This window comes from Misgurnus anguillicaudatus, chromosome 1 (genome assembly GCF_027580225.2).
Source record: "Misgurnus anguillicaudatus chromosome 1, ASM2758022v2, whole genome shotgun sequence".
Taxonomy (NCBI): domain Eukaryota; kingdom Metazoa; phylum Chordata; class Actinopteri; order Cypriniformes; family Cobitidae; genus Misgurnus; species Misgurnus anguillicaudatus.
In genome coordinates, this window is record NC_073337.2 from 6,966,928 (window position 1) to 6,987,304 (window position 20,377).

General features: G+C 37.4%; 4 protein-coding genes across 4 annotated transcripts; 2 read left to right on the forward strand and 2 right to left on the reverse strand.

The window, feature by feature from the left end:
• Positions 1-263: 263 nt before the first annotated feature.
• On the reverse strand, positions 264-3,720 carry LOC129431834 (uncharacterized). Its single transcript, XM_055189910.2, has 2 exons — positions 3,572-3,720; positions 264-1,208 (listed from the first exon to the last, which is right to left on the reverse strand). The coding sequence occupies exon 2, from the start codon at positions 1,074-1,076 to the stop codon at positions 387-389; it is 690 nt and encodes a 229-aa protein (XP_055045885.2). The 5' UTR covers positions 1,077-1,208; positions 3,572-3,720; the 3' UTR covers positions 264-386.
• Positions 3,721-4,343: 623 nt separating this feature from the next.
• atp6v1e1b (ATPase H+ transporting V1 subunit E1b) lies at positions 4,344-7,314 on the forward strand. Its single transcript, XM_055189911.2, has 9 exons — positions 4,344-4,597; positions 5,471-5,536; positions 5,639-5,748; positions 5,885-5,951; positions 6,058-6,147; positions 6,267-6,335; positions 6,412-6,506; positions 6,641-6,728; positions 6,806-7,314. Exons 1-9 carry the CDS (start codon positions 4,565-4,567, stop codon positions 6,866-6,868), a joined length of 681 nt encoding a protein of 226 aa, XP_055045886.2. The 5' UTR covers positions 4,344-4,564; the 3' UTR covers positions 6,869-7,314.
• Positions 7,315-7,441: 127 nt separating this feature from the next.
• Positions 7,442-16,194, forward strand: ada2b (adenosine deaminase 2b). The gene is made up of 11 exons (XM_055189900.2): positions 7,442-7,624; positions 8,715-9,057; positions 9,128-9,347; positions 9,449-9,659; positions 9,784-9,911; positions 11,683-11,773; positions 11,851-11,959; positions 12,069-12,226; positions 12,369-12,571; positions 12,667-12,772; positions 16,056-16,194. Exons 2-10 carry the CDS (start codon positions 8,745-8,747, stop codon positions 12,758-12,760), a joined length of 1,527 nt encoding a protein of 508 aa, XP_055045875.2. The 5' UTR covers positions 7,442-7,624; positions 8,715-8,744; the 3' UTR covers positions 12,761-12,772; positions 16,056-16,194.
• LOC129431839 (probable polypeptide N-acetylgalactosaminyltransferase 8) lies at positions 13,000-20,298 on the reverse strand. The gene is made up of 11 exons (XM_055189916.2): positions 19,874-20,298; positions 19,391-19,595; positions 17,097-17,263; positions 16,575-16,758; positions 16,214-16,411; positions 16,022-16,136; positions 15,679-15,864; positions 15,372-15,503; positions 14,082-14,177; positions 13,827-13,994; positions 13,000-13,205 (listed from the first exon to the last, which is right to left on the reverse strand). Exons 1-11 carry the CDS (start codon positions 20,064-20,066, stop codon positions 13,071-13,073), a joined length of 1,779 nt encoding a protein of 592 aa, XP_055045891.2. The 5' UTR covers positions 20,067-20,298; the 3' UTR covers positions 13,000-13,070.
• Between the last annotated feature and the right edge of the window lie 79 nt (positions 20,299-20,377).

The window sequence follows — 20,377 nt, forward strand, 5'->3', positions numbered from 1 at the left end:
TTATCTTATGGGCTCAACCAAGCTGAAGCTCATAAGTCGCTCCTGACTTAAGGATTGATAATTTGATGTATACCAATTAGTCAAATTTGAAATTTTAATTTTCAAAATTGCAGCAACCCAATTTGGCCCTTAATCGGAGAAATACCCATATATATCCTTTTACATATTCAGTTGTCTCCAAGTACATTGTGCAGTTTCCTGAAAATGTGTTATTTAAAAAAAATCTAATTTTATAAACATACCCAGTAATAACAAATAATTGCTTTTATTTAAACTTTTATTAGGGAACAGTAAACAGACAGTAACTAAAAAGAAAACGTATTTGCATTTAGTCACATTGTTAAAACTGTTAAAGAGAAATACAGTCCTGAATACAAGCATTGCTACTATCTTCTCAATGTATATGTAAGTACTCCCATTATTGCCACCAGGGCAGCACCACCAACTAGCAACACAGGGAATTCAAAGGGAGAACTGACAGGGGTTCCTGATGTCGCTGGCTCCATTTCTACATGAGGGACCAACTCTGAAGGTGACGCTGTGCGGTCTTGAGACATGCTAGGTGCATTAATAGGCTCTGATTTAAAAATGTGAGCCTCCCCTGAGGCTGTGTGTGTAGATAAAGGAGTCTGATGAAGTTCCTGTGGAGATGGGAGATGTTCTAAAACCTGTGAGATGATTTCAGATATTGGGACAGAAGCGATGGTAAAATCTAAAGATTCAGACACAAGAGGGGTATGAGAATCGTCCTCTGACTCAATGTCCTCCACAAATGGGTCTTCTACACACATCAGAAGCTCCCCAGACTCTGGAGGCTTTAAATCAGGTTCTGCGGGAGGCCTGACATCAAGAGAAGCTCCAAACTCCGCAGCCATCTCGGCCAGCTCCTTATCGCTGCCAAGCATGCTCAGCATACTGCTCTGGAGATCCGTCTCCTCCTCTTCATCTGATTCCATCCTACCATGGAGATCTGCCTCTAGATGGACGATGTCAGAATTGGAGGAGTGGTTCTCACTTTGATCATCTGAAACCAGGACTATCTCACTGGCTTCTAGACTTCGTACCTCTGGCTCCATATCGCTAACAGACGCCAGACTGTCGATCTACCAGAGCTACTCTGCTCAGGGTTTTGTTTGGGAGGGTTGGGTCCACAGACCCAGAAAATGCTTTACTGTCCTTCAGAAATCTGATTCGTAACCCTGTGAATCCTAAAAATGAGAGAAATGCATTCAGTTGTGGTGACTGCATAGTGTCAGTGACTAAATAAATGTATTGTACATGAATGTAAACAATAGGCTTTATGCCCAGCCAGCTCCTTGTTTCCTGTCTGCCATTATTGAACAAACTGATTAATCCAGATGTGTCTGATTATCAGAGCCGGACAGTAACGGAGTACATTTACTTGAGTACAGTACTTAAGTACAATTTTGAGGGATCTGTACTTTACTTGAGTATTATTTTTGGGGAGTACTTATGACTTTACTCAAGTACATTTGAGAGGCAAATATTGTACTCTTTACTCCACTACATTTCTATCCATAACCGTGAGTACCTGTTACTTTTTCTAAAAAAAAAGGAAAAAAGAAAAATCTCAGAAACCCTCGATTTGTTGTTTCCCTTTTCTCAAACGTGATTGGATTGTGCAGGCGACACTAATTGGGACAGCCTATCAGCTATCACCTTCAGCTTTCCGCCAAAGTCCCAATAGTCAGATTAGATTAGAGAAGAAACCATGGACGAAACAATGGATGAAGACACAGCAGGTCCATCCTGGGAATGTGACAACCCGTGGCACCACCTCGCCAGACTATTTTAATTTTCTAAACAAGTTAATGATAGTTTTCGCTTTAAGTGTTTGCTGTGTTTACCAACAGAGCTTCATCACCGCTTACAAAAATTTCAACCCCTTGAGAGCCGCAGGGATCACTGGTGATGCTGGATTATTGTTGTTCAAAATTCATTACTCTTCGAAACGTTCGTTATTTTGAATAGAAATCATTAAACATTTATTCTCGTCTTCTCCGGTTTATTTGTATTAAAAATACATAAAATATACAGAATCCGCCAGGGCTATTAGTACAATGGTGCGCATATTTGGAGAAATAATGATTAATTATCTAATTTTAGTAAAATATTTAGTCATACAGAATAAGATTTCTATTCATTTTCCTCTGAATTATGCGATCTGAAGAGCTCAAAGAGCGAACGGAGTGAGATGCGTGTCTCCTCTTCCTGATTCGTGTCAGATTTGACCTCAGAGCTCTATCATTTGCTGTACAGCTGTCAATCATCTCACGTGGTTCAATGTGCACTGTGGCAGTAGTAATGCAAAATTTAAAAATGTACTCTTGTACTCTTGATACTCAAGTACTTTTAAAAACAAGTACTTTTTACTTTTACTTGAGTAGACATCTGACTGCAGTACTTTTACTTGTACTTGAGTAAAATTTAGCAAGGGGTAACTGTACTCTTACTCAAGTAATGAACCTGTGTACTCTGTCCGCCTCTGCTGATTATTGTTGTTGTGACTACTGAGGTCAGTCACACCTGGATTAATCAGTTTGTCCAATAATGGCAGACAGGAAACAAGGAGCTGGCTGAAGTTCAGGAAGTAGTGCAGCTGGGCATAAAGACTATTGAGAGATGAAGTCAGATTGTGAAAAATGAGCGTGCATAAGCAAAGTTATATAAAAGTTGACATTATAAGTGAGGTGCATTACAAATAAAGGTTTCGAATTGTCTCTGTTCTCATGTGCTGATCTATTTATAGTCCTGTTCACACATATATAAATGTGCAACCTATATATATATATATATAAATATAACCTATCAACATCTGTTCTCATGAAACATGTCAAATATTTCACACTACATGACAGAAGATCGTGGTTTAGTTCACGCTGGACTTTTACAGAATGTACAAATCTATACTAAAAATAAACAGTAACAAACTGATTTAAAAACAACCTGCCATTAAATACAAACAAATGTGTAGAAATAGCAAAGGTCATTGACCTCTGTCACTGAATGTTATATAGAGTCACAGTGAAAGCATGTGCAGTGTCCACATTTGGATTGTGACGAGATAGTAAACTAAAGCCTATCATCAAGGTCAAGGGTTAAAGTGCTTAAATCTAATTTATAAAGTATGTTTAGTATAGCATTTTAGCTGTAAGCTCTGAAAGAATAGAATCTGAACCAGTGGAACCAGTATGTAAGTAAAACAGAGAATTATTCTGTATAATTGCCAAGGAAAACTGGTCTGTTTTAGTCAGCAGGAGTATTTTTAATAATGTACAACTAAATTTGTAATTTTTCACACAGTTAATATAACATGATAATGGTCTGACAACAGAGTACTGTAGTGATTTAATAAGCCCTGTTACTGATCTAATCTAATCTAGTTAACATTTCTATTGAGAGACAGAAAATGCTGGCTTTGTATTACGATCTGCTGATAAAGACAGTATGTAACAATGTTCAATACACAATCTTAAACTCTATATAGTAGAAGTACTAGATACATAAATGTAATACTCTGTAAAAGCAGTTATTGAAAATAGATTCTTACCTTGTCTGAGCTCAGGGCAAATGAATAAACCACAGGCTTGAATAAATACAAAGGAGGGATCACTGGAGTTTAGGGGCAAATAGGCAACATACCAGCACCACTGCAACAGAATCCAGTCCCTCCCACCCCTGTCCTCTAAACCCCCCAACCCCCACCCATTACAATTGAGCACCTAAATAGTGGCATGACAAAGTATAAAAAAAATCTTTAGTCCACTCAACTTTTCTTTTCCATGTTCATATCCTGACACATACTTCTGCTGTAGTATTTGGAAAATTGACTTCTACCGTAGTGGTATATGTTTTTATATTATGTAAACTTTTTCTCATTTTGTTTATTTTACACGTCTAAGTTACATGGAGAGTAATTTTTGTCAATTATTGTATTATTGTATTTCCCTTAGGAAAATTACCTTAATTTTTTAATAGTAGAGGATATAGTAACCAGGTTTTTGGCGGATGGATTACCATTTGTATATAGTTACTGGTTTACAGTAATCAAAATCATGGTTAATTTTCGCCTGATTCATACATCTTTAATTGTAATTTATTTAGTGTCCGGGTGCCACGTTCTATTAAAACGACAATTGCAAGTGCCTTAGTGTCTTATCTTCCTAATATAATATTATTAATAATATAATACAAATAACAGGTTCAAAATAAGAGCAGATGTTACCCAAACCACAAATAACCAGCGCTTGACGCGCACTGACATCTGATTGGTTGTCAGGAGATGAAGACGATATTTGATTGGTTCTTGGAGAGCAAACACGCGTCATGTGACGTCTGTGTCATCGTTGACTGAGAATCAGCTGATCCTTCCATTCTATTTCTCTGGCGCTGTCACGACTTATCTCTTTCATGTTATGTTCTGTATGTCTTTAAATCTTTAGGTTGTTTTAAACACTTTTTAAACTCCTAAAGACCTTCTTCCTGTCGCCGCGACACGATCCTTTTTCCTCGGTGAAGCTTAAATTGGCTTAAAGCAGCAGTCATGGCGCTGAGCGATGCCGACGTCCAGAAGCAGGTGAATAACGCGTTAAAACGCATCATTTTACCTTTAACACAATACCGTACTTAAATCACAATTAATCTATGAATGATCTGGCAAATGCACTGTTTCATGTAAGGCTGACAGGAGCATTTTGATGTAATTCAATGAGGATGCTCTGGCCTTCAAGGTTATTTATTCATTAGACACGCGCTGGAGTCACGAGATCAGTCCATACAATAGTACTGCATTAAGATTGGTACATATAACAACATTGCATTGAGATTAGTTCATACTGTATCATAACACTGCACTGAGATCAGTCTATAATGCTGCATTAAGATTAGTATATATCCTAATAGTACTTATGTATAATTTGTATATACGTCTGATAATGCATGTATGCCAAAATTACAAAAAAGTAAAATTAAATCAAGCAGCCTATGTCAAAGAAAAGGTACTGTGAGTATAAGTGATGCACCAACAATCTTAAAGGGATAGTTTACCCAAAAATGAAAATGTTTTTATCATTTATCATGTTGTTACAAACCTGTATAAATTTCTTTGTTCTGATAAACACAAAGGAAGATATTTTGATAAATGTTTGTAACCAAACCATTCGTGGACCCAATTAAAGTATTTTTTCCTACTATGGAAGTGAATGGGGTCCACAAACGGTTTGGTTGGGTGAACTATCCCTTTAACCTATTTAACTCCATGTTCAGATATCTCAGAGATATAAGTAGCCTTTACATTTGAATAATAGAGGACCGGCTCACTATGACCTGACATAAGACTCTGTGACCTTTACTTTTGGTAGAGTTAACCAAACGTTTTAACGTTTATATTGATTTTACACTTAATTTAGGCCTTTTTTATTGATATTGAATTGTTCCCATACCTCCCCAGATCAAGCACATGATGGCTTTCATTGAGCAGGAGGCCAATGAAAAAGCAGAAGAAATTGATGCAAAGGTAACATTTCTACACAAAGTGCAGCTTTAAATGCACTTAAATTAAATCTAAAAGCAAAGTATTACCTTGTGGGTTTGATGGTATGTGATTCTCTCTTTGCAGGCAGAAGAAGAGTTCAACATTGAGAAGGGTCGGTTGGTTCAGACCCAGCGTCTGAAGATCATGGAGTATTATGAGAAGAAGGAAAAACAGATTGAACAGCAGAAGAAAATGTAAGTGTGGTATCCACAGACTACAGGGGTCCTTTCCGGTCCCTCTTTCCTTAAATCCTTTTGTAAGTTCATGCAGTAAAACAGGTTCAGATCATTTACTTATAACATAATTTAACCGTTTGCTTCCTGTCTACAGTCAAATGTCCAATCTAATGAACCAAGCCAGATTGAAGGTCCTGAAGGCCCGAGATGATATGATCTCGGTTAGTAACCGTTTTCTTTTGTAGCACAACAGTTGTTAAAGTAAACATTGGTCAGTTGTTTCTGTTGATCTGGTCATGCAGTCGATTTATGACTTTATTTTTTTAGGATTTGCTAAATGATGCACGTCAGCGCCTAGCAAATGTAGCCAGAGATCCTTCAAGATACACAGCCTTGTTAGATGGGCTCATTCTGCAGGTATGCAAACATACAGATAAATACACTTACCTTAAAATAATTCTCTAAATGAGTTAATCAGGTTTTCCGTATAAAGGATTAATGAAGACACACTGATATTTCCTTTACATACATTTTAGGGATTTTACCAACTCCTAGAACCCAAGGTGACCATCCGTTGTCGCAAGCAGGACATGGGTATAGTGCAGGTTTGTAGGGTTTTTACCAAAAAGTGAATTTCTTCAAAATGTGGATGTCTCTAAACATAAACTTGTCTTCTGATAGGCGGCTATACAGAAAAACATCCCAATCTACAAAGCATCAGTGAAGGACAAGCTGGAAGTGCGCATTGACCAGGACAACTTCCTCTCTCCTGAAATGTGAGTGTCTTTGAGTCCTAAACGCTTCCTCTTTTTTATGAAAAACTGAAGAAGGCGTGTATGTCACTGTTATTCATTTTTGTTTTGAAATCTTTGAAAGGTTATGCCTATTGTTTGTGTCTTCCTCTGTGTAGATCTGGTGGTATTGAGTTGTACAATGCTGATGGGAAGATAAAAGTGTCCAACACGCTGGAGAGCAGGCTGAACCTTCTGGCACAACAGGTACACAATGTTTTATAACCTCAGACATGATTGCACATGTCAGCTAGATTTTTGATTTCCTTTTTGTTATTTTTCAGATGATGCCTGAAATCCGAGTTGTCCTATTTGGAGTGAACCAGAACCGCAAGTTTCTGGACTGATTCTCATTCACAAAAGAACGAAGCTTTTAGAACCACGGCAGATTGCCATATTTTGATGTTGTGCTTTTTATTTTATTCTAATGTTAAATATTTCATTCCTGTGTCTGTCTGTATTTAAGAAAATATCATGTGTGTGTGCGTATCTGTATGTGGTGATTCAGTATTGCTGTTAAAAGGACCAAGTAAATGTTTTGACTGACTGCTGGAAATTTGGTCCTTCAAATCTCATTGACTGCAGCTGTAATTCAACAGTTATGTTTACAGAAGAGCTTACGTGAGCACAGTCTTATACTGATGTAAAATCCATTGTTTCTTCTTTCAGTTGAATTTTGTTTTGTTTACCCTATCTGTGTTGCGAAGCATGACCTGTATATCAGAAGCAGATGTGTCTGTCAACACAACAAAGATTATATTGATGTGAAAACGTATAAACATTATCAATCTGATCTTCTGCAAGTGTGTCCTTATTGCGTGCTGTGTGGATGTATAATTTTTTCTTGGTGAATGGATAATGGTAAGCATTTGGGGAATGTCGTGTTGAGAGGGGTTTGTACAATGATGTTCTTCAGTGAGTCAATTCAGTTCTTGCAGTTGGTCACATGCGCTATAGTCATGCCATCCTTAACACGGGCTGAAAATGAGGAACTTGATGGTTATTATTAATAGACATTGAGACACACAACAGCTTAAACGCATGTCTCCTGGATTTAATGCCAAAAGAAGGAAACTGGATCAGTGGAAAGATTTTTCTGAAAGGTGAGCACAAGTGTTTTTCCTCAACATTGTGTATATATAGAAGTATTGACAATGATGACATTTTAAGTATATATTTTTATAATTTACTGAGTTTGTCAGTTTTGGCTTGTAATAAGCAATTCAGAAATCAAAAGTGGGCAAAATATGTCATCCACTATATAAAGCGTAATGAGCTAAGTTTCTATAGCTAAGTTAAATCAGCTGTGCAAAGGTTGTGGGTTCGATGCAAGAAAATAAAAGTGTATATCTTAAAGGTGCAGTGTGTAATTTTAAGAAGGATCTCTTGACCGAAATGCAAAATTATATACAAAACTTTATTATCAATGGTGTATAAAGACCTTACATAATGAACCGTTATGTTTTTATTATGGAATGAGATGTTTTTATCTACATACGCAGAAGGTCTCCTTACGTGGAAGTCGCCATTTTGTGCCGTCATGTTTCTACAGAAGCCCTTAACGTAACTTTTTTTACTAATTTGTCTCCAACGATGACATGTTTTTCTGGTGGCGGCTACCGTAGCTTCTCTATGTGTTTCAAAAGCGAGGGGTGAGCAGTGGACTGAGCCGTTGGTTGCAATTCGCAATCTCACCACTAGATACCACTAAAATTTACACACTGCATCTTTAAATGCACTTTAAGTCGCTTTGAATGTGCAAATGTAATGAATTAGGGCATATGGGGGTGAATTCAGACAACTATAAATTGCCCGGATAAGTGATCTGTAGTATACAGAATCTGATTGCCACAAATGCATGGTATTTCTAAGATCTATGTAATATAATACATTATGACAATTGTTTTTGATTAAATAGTTATAAATAAATACACAAAGCAGTTTTTGAAAAAAGGGAACCTATATGCAGTGGCAACTAAACTTAAAATAGATTCTTTCACATCCTTTTCACAGAATGACTACAACAAAACAAAAAAAAATTAAATAAACGACACTTGACAGAATGTTTCAATCCACTGTATCACTTGCAGACAAGTTATAAATATACAATGACACTTTAAAAATATATCCTTGGGCAGAAATAAAGATTGTTATACTACTCATTATCTGTGTCCGCAACCCCTTGATTTATAGACCCATCAGATTATCCTTAAAAATCTAAGCATGCAGAGTCTCTTCTGGCACACCTCCAGCAGGACAGCTCATCTGGTTTTACTAATATTAGTATGCATCAAAGAGTGCATGTCAATGCCAGACCCTCATCAGAGAGACCTGATGCTGAAACAAGAACTGGCCCAGCAAATAGGGGGCAGCGTGGAGCTCACACAGGCAGAAGAGCAGCTGGACTCACTTCTACACCAGTTAAAGATGAAAGAAATGACTATTTCACCTTTCCCACCCGCCAAACACTTCTTCAAAGTGCGACACATCATTCAAAAAAGTCCTGTCTTCAAGCTGCTACAGAAAATGCCAAAAGGTAAAAACAGGTTTGTGGTCAATCATGGTTTCTCTGTATTTCATTTTACAAAATTATTCTGTGCTCCCAGGTGCCGCCCTCCACATCCATAGCCCCGCCCTGGTGAGTGCCGATTGGCTGGTGCTGAATGCCACATACAGGCCTCACTGTTATATCTGCTTTACATGGGAGGGGTCAGTGTGGTTCCAGTTTTCCGCCCATACACCCCTTCCACGTTTGGGGTGTTCCCTCTGGAGTCGACTGGACACATTGAGGGCCCGTCTGAGGGATGTCACTGCTTTTGACAACAGGTGATCAAACTCTTTTTAGTATGATCACGAAAACCATTTTATGTAATAACCTTTCTAATCAGTTTCAAAACAAATAACAGAACGCATAAACAAATTCTCAGTTTAATGCAGAATCTTACACTCTTCACGGATGATCCAGAAACAGCTTATCCCACACAGGATGCAGTATGGGAGAGGTTTGAGAAGATCTTTGTAGCTCTCTCTGGGTTGATCACATACGTACCAGTTTTTAAGGACTACATCTACCAGGGTCTGAAGGAGCTTTATGAAGACAACATCATGTACCTGGAGCTGAGGGTTGGACAGTCCAGGGTTTGTGACTCTCATGATCACCATTAACGAATTTTAATCATTTGCTCTTTTGGGACAGTTTTAATGATTTCTTTACATCTGCACTCATCTTTTTTTGTACATTTAACCTAAAAATGTTTATTAGGCCTATGAACTTGATGGGACTACTCATGATAAAGCCTGGTCTCTGGAGGTCTACAGAAACCTCACAGAGCAGTTCAGAGCGGCTCATCCCGACTTCATAGGATCTCGTATAATCTACTCCATACACAGGTAATACTACATTAAATCTTTTGCCTCTTTTGACCTGTTAACATTTACATTTAAACCAAACTATACAACCATTGTGCATTTTATTTACCATTACTAAATATTTCTGTTCAACCTTGCCATTTGAGTTTTTCTGTCATTTGGGTCAATGACGTGACGTTAATTAGTTTGTGTCCGTATGGTTTAATTAAATGTAAAATGGTTAAATTTCAAAATAAATTAGCAGATAACTTGCATACATTCTCTTTTTTGAGGACCAAGTCTAAAATTTCTGGTTTTATTTCATTTTGAAAGAATATTTGGGGGATAATTGCAAAAATGTCAATATGGTGTGTAACCGGTCTGTGTCATTGGTGTAACTAGTATTTTTTTAAATGAAAATATAAATATAATCATAAAAAATGTGGAATAAAATATAATCAACTACACTCACCTAAAGGATTATTAGGAACACCATACTAATACTGTGTTTGACCCCCTTTTGTCTTCAGAACTGCCTTAATTCTACGTGGCATTGATTCAACAAGGTGCTGAAAGCATTCTTTTGAAATGTTGGCCCATATTGATAGGATAGCACCTTGCAGTTGATAGAGATTTGTGGGATGCACATCCAGGGCACGAAGCTCCCGTTCCACCACATCCTAAAGATGCTCTATATGGTTGAGATCTGGTGACTGTGGGGGCCATTTTAGTACAGTGAACTCATTGTCATGTTCAAGAAACCAATTTGAAATGATTCAAGCTTTGTGACATGATGACTCAAGGTTGTGCGTGTTGTGGCTTCACAAATGCTTTGCTGCATACCTCGGTTGTAACGAGTGGTTATTTCAGTCAAAGTTGCTCTTCTATCAGCTTGAATCAGTCGGCCCATTCACCTCTGACCTCTAGCATCAACAAGGCATTTCGCCCACAGGACTGCCATATACTGGATGTTTTTCCCATTTCACACCATTCTTTGTAAACCCTAGAAATGGTTGTGCGTGAAAATCTCAGTAACTCAGCAGATTGTGAAATACTCAGACCGGCCCGTCTGGCACCAACAACCATGCCGCGCTCAAAATTGCTTAAATCACCTTTCTTTCGCATTCTGACATTCAGTTTGGAGTTCAGGAGATTGTTTTGACCAGGAACACACCCCTAAATGCATTGAAGCAACTGCCATGGGATTGGTTGATTAGATAAATGCATTAATGAGAAATTGAACAGGTGTTCCTAATGATCCTTTAGGTGAGTGTAGTTTAGTTTAATTTGATTTTTCTACTTACATTTTACATTTGTCAAAGATCAGAGCTGTTATTCAGCATATGTCAGGACAAATATTACAAAAACGCATTCAAATTTACATTTAGAAATAACTAATGAAATTATATTTTTAAATGATTTTTTTTTATGAATACGCTGCCATCAAGGAGGATAAATATTGAATATTTTTCATTCTTTGGCACAATTGGCGGTTACACCATTTGACGTTTTTAGGTCCATTCAGTCTTAACTTTTATAAAAATGGTGCAAATGTATTTTTTTATTGCATAAAATTAACATAAATACACTATGTGCATTGAAAAAAACCTGATGCGTGCTTTTAAAACAAGATTTTTTTTGAAAATATCTTTGAATTTCTCATCTTGCCAAACTGTTTTTGTCACGTACGTCTAACATTTATTAAACATTTTATATAATGCTTTTTCCTGAGGTCACTTTAATACTGTTTCTTTATAAAGAAATTACATTTCAAGGCTCATTTTAGGTAACAAGAAATTTATTTTTTACACAGATCTCTCAGTGTGTCTAAAGTGAAGCAGGCAGTTCAAGAAGCCATCGATATGCAGAGACAATATCCAGATGTCCTTGCTGGATTTGATCTGGTAATATCATTCTTGACTGATTTTTAATTTCGTAATTTATGTCTGTTTCCTCTGACATAATGTGTTTGTTGCTGTAGGTAGGTCGCGAAGACACCGGAAGATCAATTTGGTACTTTAGAGAGGCTTTATCACTTCCTTCAGAGCTTAAGAAAGACCTTCCTTTCTATTTCCATGCTGGAGAGACAGGTCAGTCTGACTCACAGTGATAGCATACTTTTTTTTATCTGTGTCATGTAAACAACCATATTAAGCATTTTGAATCAAAGTATAGCTTGACATGAGAATTTCTGATTAGATTTAGATGGTACAGAGGTGGACAGGAATATTATAGATGCCTTGCTGTTTAATACGAGTCGCATTGGTCATGGCTTTGCGCTGGTACACCATCCAGTAGCCAAGAAGCTATCCAGAACCAGAGGGGTGGCAGTCGAATTGTGTCCCATTTCCAATCAGGTATAAGTTCACACGGCAAAAGTCTCACAACGCAGAGATCATAGTTTGTCACTCCCGTGAAGTTTCTGCTTTTCTTATTATACCTAAAAGTGTATAAATTAGGTCTTGATTTACATTGGTAATCTGTCTTTCAATATTCCAGGTCCTAAAACTGGTCTCAGACCTTCGAAACCATCCTGCTGGAGTGCTCATGTCAGATGGTCATCCTGTAGTGGTGAGCTCTGATGATCCAACACTGTTCGGCACCACTGGACTTTCCTACGACTTCTACGAGGTCTTTGTGGGAATTGGAGGATTGAGTGCTAATCTGGGTACTTTAAAAGAGCTTGCAATAAATTCAATCAGGTGAGAAATTATTTGAAAAATAATTTATGTACTTTTTTGTAAAATGCTTTTCACTTGTTTGAAGCATGAATGTAAAGTTTTGTTTTTTACTTAAGGTACAGTTCATTGTTGCCAGAACTGAAGGACAAGGCTATGAAAGTATGGCAGGAAAAGTGGGACAAATTCATAGCAGATAACTCAAAATTGTGACAAAAAGCAGAGGTATGACAAATCAGAATCAAATTAGAGTAGATTTTATTTTACATTTATGCTTATATTTTAATAAACATCTATTTTTTTATGAGTTGTTTTCTGCACATATAGACTTGTTGAGGATACGGCTGCATTCACATTCAAACAATAATTGGACAACTATGCTGCAGTTCTCTCTGCTTATCCATCTTAAATCATCCTTAATTTTGCGTTTTCAGTAAAAAAAAAACGGTTATATCTTTAGTGTTTATATACAAAGAGCTCTAACTCCATGTCTCCATCATCAGTATGTTTGGCCTCCTCCATTTCATAAGTCCCGAATTACATACTGTATCTTCCAGTGCTGACCGCTGCATTCACCAATAAAGAGATTGTATTCTCCATTCTGGTTGGCACTGATCTCCAGACAGCGTTTTGTGTCTATGTTTTGTATAGCCTGTCCCTGAAAAAAGATCAATTCATGTATAGTGCACTATTTAAGGGTATAGGGGGCTATTTTGGACACTGTACTTTTTTAAAACTGTACCTTTTCTGTCGGTGGGGTGCTCATGTTTTGTTTAGTACCTTTACAGGTATATAAAACATAATGTTGTACCTCTAAAAGTACAGTTAAAGGCGGGGTGCATCTCTGAAAGCCAATGTTGATATTTGAAATCAACTGAACAAACACGCCCCTACCCCAATAGAATCTGGACCTTCTTTGGTTAGACCCGCCCCACACATACACAATGCTGTCGGTTAGTAGACACGCCCCTTACTGCTGATTGGCTACAAGTGCGTTTTGGTACTTGGCCCGTCTCCCTTTTCCAAAGTGTTTTTCAGAAATCATGCACCCCGCCTTTAAATGTTACATTTAACTGGTACAAAATTAGTCCTTAATGGTACACAATAGGTCCTTAGGGTATAATATTGTACCCCAAAAGGAAACATATTTCAATGTGTTGTAGACCCATAAAGGTACAAGAATGAACATTTGAGAGTATAGTGACAGAACAGGTACAGTTTTAAACCTTTTATTCATGACAGTGCTTGTATAATTTTTAAGGTGTTTTGATGTGTTCACCTGTTTGAAGTCCCAATATATGTGCTGTTTGAGGTTTTTATCATCCAAACACAAATTCAGTTGTGGGACTTTCCCTGAGCCTGGATCACTGAGACAGCGGGTCCGACGGTGTGTATGAGATTCAAGGGGACCAATAAATATCTCACCTTTAGTTGTATACTGAAACACCTGTGTAATGTGAAACAGAAGTTTACTAAGTTTTCCTCAATAGTAGACCACATGACCTAAAAAAAAAATGTAGTAGGCCCACATTACCTGTGAAGATGAGTAATGACATGGATACAAAATGGGAGTGTTTCCTTCAAGCGGCCCCTGATCCAAACATGAATTTGTTTGCAGATCATTTTTCATCTGTCCGAGAGAGATTTTAAATCAGTTATATAATATAACAGTATATATATTTTTTGGACTTTTGTGTACATCTTGAAGGAAAACACAACCGTTTTTCAATATTTTACAATGTCCTTGACTTAACTTGGACATGTGAATACATGCCTGACTTTTTTTCGGTGCGTACACTTGATCTTTGTGCGGCGCGTCGTGGATGTGTTGGCATTTGGCCTGGCCCCATTGGTTCCTTGGGATCCGGGCATGGATGAATTTGGAAGCCACCAAACACTTCCATGTTTTCCCTATTTAAAGACAGTCACATGAGTAGTTTTTAAGGGGACAAATGTTCCCTATGTTGTATGGTGAAAGAGCACTATTATTACAAATTTTCACGTTTTTTTTGTGATCATATAACAAATTCCTGTTTTCGTGTGATTATCACTTATTGGTTACTCAACTGCTTTTTCCTATTTTCAAACCTATGTTGCTTCGGTTTAGGGTTAGATTTGGTGTTTGGATAATGTCACTTTTTATACTGTTTAAAAAAATATATGTTTATATGTTGCCTGACGTTAGGGTTAGAGTTGGGTTTGGATGTTATTTTATGTAAATCTAACCCTAAACCGAAGCAACAATGGTTAGAAAATAGGACAAAAAGGTTGAGTAACCAATAGGTGATAATCACACGAAAACAGGAATTCGTTATACGATCACCAAAAAAACGTGAAAATTCGTAATAATATCACGAAAAAAGAATAAAAAAATTATGTGACTATATAACAAAATTTCGTGAGACTGGGCTAAAGTTTGAGTGAGAGGGGGAGTAGTCAGGAGTGATGATGTTATTGCGCGCCAAGGTCGAACTGCTGCAAACTAAGTGCTCTTCCACCATACAACATAGTTCTCATTTTTATCCGCATAAAAAATTGCCATGCTTTATTTTGTGCCACCATACTTACTCGCGCAACTACTCACGTAACAGTCTTTAAATAGGGAAAACATGGAAGTGTTTGGTGGCTTCTAAATTCATCCCTGTTTGGATCCTAAGGAATGAATGGGGCTAGGCTAAATGCTAACACATTCATGACATGCTGTACAAAGATTAAGTGCACGCATTGAAAAAAGATAGGTATGTATTCATTTGTCTAAGTTGAGGTAAGAGCAGAGTAAAATATTGAAAAACGGTGCAGTTTTCCTTTAACTCATGTCACTCACCACTCCATAACCAAGTATAACGAGATTTAACTGAGGATAGACATTGTCCAGATACCATTTAAATGGTTTGCATTTCAGCCTTTCTCTCAATCTCTTTCTCTCTGACACATCTCCAATGTCTATTCCATGGTCCTGCAGTAAACAGTGAAATAAATACATAATAAATACATCATTTGCATCAGTTTAAACTACTATAATATCACTATCTGGTTAATTTTAGAGCTCATGAGGTTGGGTAAATGACAGAATTGTTATTTTTGAGTCGTAACAATAAAACGGTAGATTTTTGAAGTTCACTCATTCATACCTTTATGGGAAGATTCCATGCGATGTTAACATTTGTCTTGTATTCATCCATCCACACTTCTGCCACTCTGAGGGCATTTCTCTTCATTGTAATGCTGAGGTCAAGCATGTAGGGTTTGTGAGCCCTTTCAACGTGAGCAATTTTAGAGCACGGCACAATCTCTACACTTCCTCCACAAAGCCACACCTGTGCCAAACCACACAAAAAAAAGTCGAATCGGTGTCATGTGCCATCAAAATAACCGCAGACTTATTAACACACTCATTTAAAAATGAATCATTTATAAACAGCATTATTCATAAGTGTTTTATATGGAAATAAAAAAACTTAGCTTGTGGTTTACCCGTATTCCTAATTCAACATTCTCTCCTCCATAGACCTCCATCCCTCCATCCAGAGTTCCAATCTCACCAAAAAACAGACGATCAACCACAAGAATGCCCATTACAGACGGACTCCTGAAGACCAGACCGAGCAGAGGTTTATGATCACACTCTTAATGCACAGGAATATAAAAACAAATGCACACACTTACTTTTCTGGCTGTGAAAAGTCATTTCGATCATACCACCTCTGTGGGAACAACTCGTACATGCACCAGAGCGCCCAGTCAAAGCCATGTGCAGCCGCAGGATATTTCGTTACTTGGAGGTCATGAAAATTCACTTTGTCAAACACTGGGCTCAGGACCACCGTGCGGTCCGCCTGGATACGAGCAAGTAAAGGCTCTGCCCTATAAGGGTACAGTGGTGTATGATCACAATAATAAACTGTAGAAAACAAGCCCATTTTAAACACCATGTTTTCTATGATCTTACAGGTATTTGTTTGCAATAATACAAAAGTATTATTTAGGATTGGATTAAAATAATGGCAACTGAGCAGTTCCATGATACCATTGGACATGGACTTCCACGTGGGCATCCAAAATGGCAACTACATCTGCGGTGGCAGCCTTCCACCCTGAGATTCGAGCCTGGCTGAGACCTCTCTGCTCTGAATGAGACACCAGCTTCACCAAGTTTGAATGCTTTTGATTAATGGATGTGATGTAGATGTACAGCTGTGTCTTCAGATCTTCTGTAAAGGAAACACAATCTACACTCTTAAAAACAAAAGAATCATTCAGTCAACAGTTCTTAGAAAAACCATTGCAGACAAAAATGGTTCTTCTATGGCAATGTGAAGCACCTTTATTTTTAAGAGTGTACTAAAAACATGCACCTGAATTTTTTTGGTTATTTTTGCTACCACTGAAATCCTTCAGCAAATATTATTACAGGCTACAAATTAAGCCTTCACAAACAGAACTAGCAAGCAGGATATGCAAATATATAAACTCTTGAGAGAATGGTCAATCATGTAACAATCAGTAACAGGGGTTTGGTGGGCCTGTTTGGTTTTAAGGGGAAACAAACCATTTGTGCTGTGGTCGTCCACCAGTATGATCTCTTTGAGAAGATGGGCTGGAGTTCTGTTAATTATGCTACAAATGGCTCTTTGAAGGACAGACAGAGCCTCATCCAGAAAAATCAACACCACACTGATACTGGGCAGATTCTTTGGATATTGACGTCCAATGCATCTGCAAATGCATAACGGAAAATATACAGTTGTATTAAAAAAGAAAAAGCAGTATACAAATAAAAGTGAAAAAAGTGCAGAAATTTTATAAATAGATTTTATTTTCTTATTTGAAATGTACTGACCACTTAACACATTCAGTTCCAAATCAAAGCATTAACAAAATGTAGAAGTGTGTTCTTGTTCTTTTAAAGGGAAGCAAAGAAAATTCAAATTAAGATGTTCAAAAAAAAAAATTCTTTGTAGACTCTTAAAACTAAAGAAATTTCTTAAGATTTAACTTCACTTTAAACTAATAAATTACTAACATAGTTGCATAACGCTTGTTGAAAACTGCTGCACATCTGTGTCGAGTCAACCAACTTCTGGCAGCTCGAAACAGGTATTTCAGCCCAGGATCCACAGTTGATTTTAATTTTTGCTTCAGAAACTGCATTTATAATGTCACCCCACAAGTTTTCAATGGTTTAGAGATCAGTGGATTGAGCTTGCCACTCCATAACCTTAATCCTTTTGGTCTGGAACCAAGATTTTGCCCTTTTGCTTGTGTGTTTGTCTTGTTGAAACACCCATTTTAGGGGAATTTCAAGTATTCTGATGTATTCAAACTGATAGCCCCAACACAGTAGTATGAAAAACATCCCAATACCATGAACAACAACTGTTTTTACAGTGTACTGTGGCTTGAATTCAGTTTGGGGGTTCACCCGGATACACCTGGGGTTCTGTCCATAACCACTAGATCCCAAAAGAACAATTTTACTCTCATCAGGTCACAGTATATTACACCATGTTTCCTAGGACAGACAACTCAGCAGCAGATACAGTGAGGAAAATAAGTATTTGAAAACCCTGCTATTTTGCAAGTTCTCCCACTTATTATGGAGGGGTCTGAAATTGTCATCATAGGTGCATGTCCACTGTGAGAGTCATAATCTAAAAAAAATCCAGAAATCACAAAAATAGCTGCATAAAGACACCTGTCCACCCCATACAATGGAGTAAGAATCCAACTACTAACATGGCCAAGACCAAAGAGCTGTCCAAAGACATTAGAGACAAAATTATACACCTCCACAAGGCTGGAAAGGGCTACGGGGAAATTGCCATCATTAGAAAATGGTAGAAACTAAACATGACTCTCAATCTCCCTCAGACTGGTGCTCCATGCAAGATCTCACCTCGTGGGGTCTCAGTGAACCTAAGAAAGGTGAGAAATCAGCCCAGAACTACACGGGAGGAGCTGGTCAATGACCTGAAAAGAGCTGGGACCACCGTTTCCAAGGTTACTGTTGGTAATACACTAAGACGTCATGATTTGAAATCCCTTGCTTAAACCAGCACATGTCCAGGCCCGTCTTAAGTTTGCCAATGACCATTTGGATGATCCAGAGGAGTCATGGGAGAAAGTCATGTGGTCAGACGAGACCAAAATAGAACTTGGTCATAATTCCACTAAACGTGTTTGGAGGAGAAAAAAATGATGAGTACCATCCAAAGAACACCATCCCTACTGTGAAGCATCATAGCATCATGCTTTGGGGGTGTTTTTCAAACCTGGTGAAAAACTACAGGAAACGTTTGACCTCTGTAATTGCAAACAAAGGCTGCTGTACCAAATACTAACATTGACTTTCTCAGGTGTTCAAATACTTATTTACAGCTGTATCATACAAATAAATAGTTAAAATCATACATTGTGATTTTTGGATTTTTTTTTAGATTATGTCTCTCACAGTGGACATGCACCTACGATGACAATTTCAGACCCCCCCATGACCCCTACTTCCCCTCTTTCTTAACAACAGACAAAAAATTAGCTCTTTTTTCACAGGATAAAATAATTTTCTAATTAAACTTCACACTCCTATTATTTTGATCATGCCACTTTCAATAAATAAATCTCAGAACAAGTAGTATGGATAATATTACCAATGGGTCTATTGTTTTTCTATTACACTACTACATCTTTAAGTAAATAATTTCCGATGCAGAAATATTACTTCTACTAATAACAGTGGTTTATCAGGTTACTGATGTTGCATTGCTATTTTATTAACTGTACATATCTATTTACCGCATGACAGGTTTGGATTTTATGGTACTTCTATGAAGCGCTTAAACATACCTGTAGTCTCGAGTCTCCGGAAGCTCTCTGTCCAGAGGGATCTGGTCGCTAATGAAAGCATTATAACCATATTTCTGAAAGAGATCTTCAGCCTTCCTTTGGTCTTCCTCAGAAAGTTCCACAGTCCATTGCTGGAACAGGTGTGAGTTTGGAAACAGTTTCACTGCTGGTTTCTTCTCCGTTTTCACTTTAAGGTTAATCTCTTCTGCAAAGATTTTTATTTGTGCTTAAAATCATTAAACTTGGTAAATGATTTGCATAGTAATAGTAACGAACATGTTTCTCATCATTTACATAACCCTGAATCTATAGCAGAAAAGTAAAATTAAACCATTACAACTTAACAGCTTTGTGTGTGTGTTTCCATTAAAATGACACTGAAATTACAAATGGGATTATACGCACATGCACATAAATCCAAAGCAGAATTTGAATATTTGGAAAGTATCATAAAACACTTTACTAAACATATTAGTTACTCACCCATGGCGTGCACCTGAGCCTCCAGTTTCTCTAGTTTGTTGAAGAGAAGTGCATTGTGTAGTGAAAAGTTTTTCTGCACATCATATAATTGCTTCTCTTGGGTTTGAATCTTCCTTTTGACAGAGCTCACATAGAGAAGCACTGCTGCGACAGCCAGGGCTGGAAACAAACTCTTCAAACAACTTATTCTCATGATGAACTTAGCACTGTGATGGTGTAAAAAATTTGACTTTACTATTGTTATATTTCACTGTATTACTGTCATACAAACAAATTACGTTTCATCTTTAGATTGAAGGGAGGAGAACAGGACATTGAATCCTGGTAAGGATTATCTTAAGCACTGGGTGAGGCTTTCTCAATTTTTCAAACTCAAATGTACTACTGTCAAAAAGGGATGCTTTCTGTTTTTTTTTTTATTTAGTGAGAGGAACTGCTATCAGTCTGAAGGATGTTAACACAAACAGGTCAGTTTTTTATAGGACATGTGCTGGATTTTTGGCA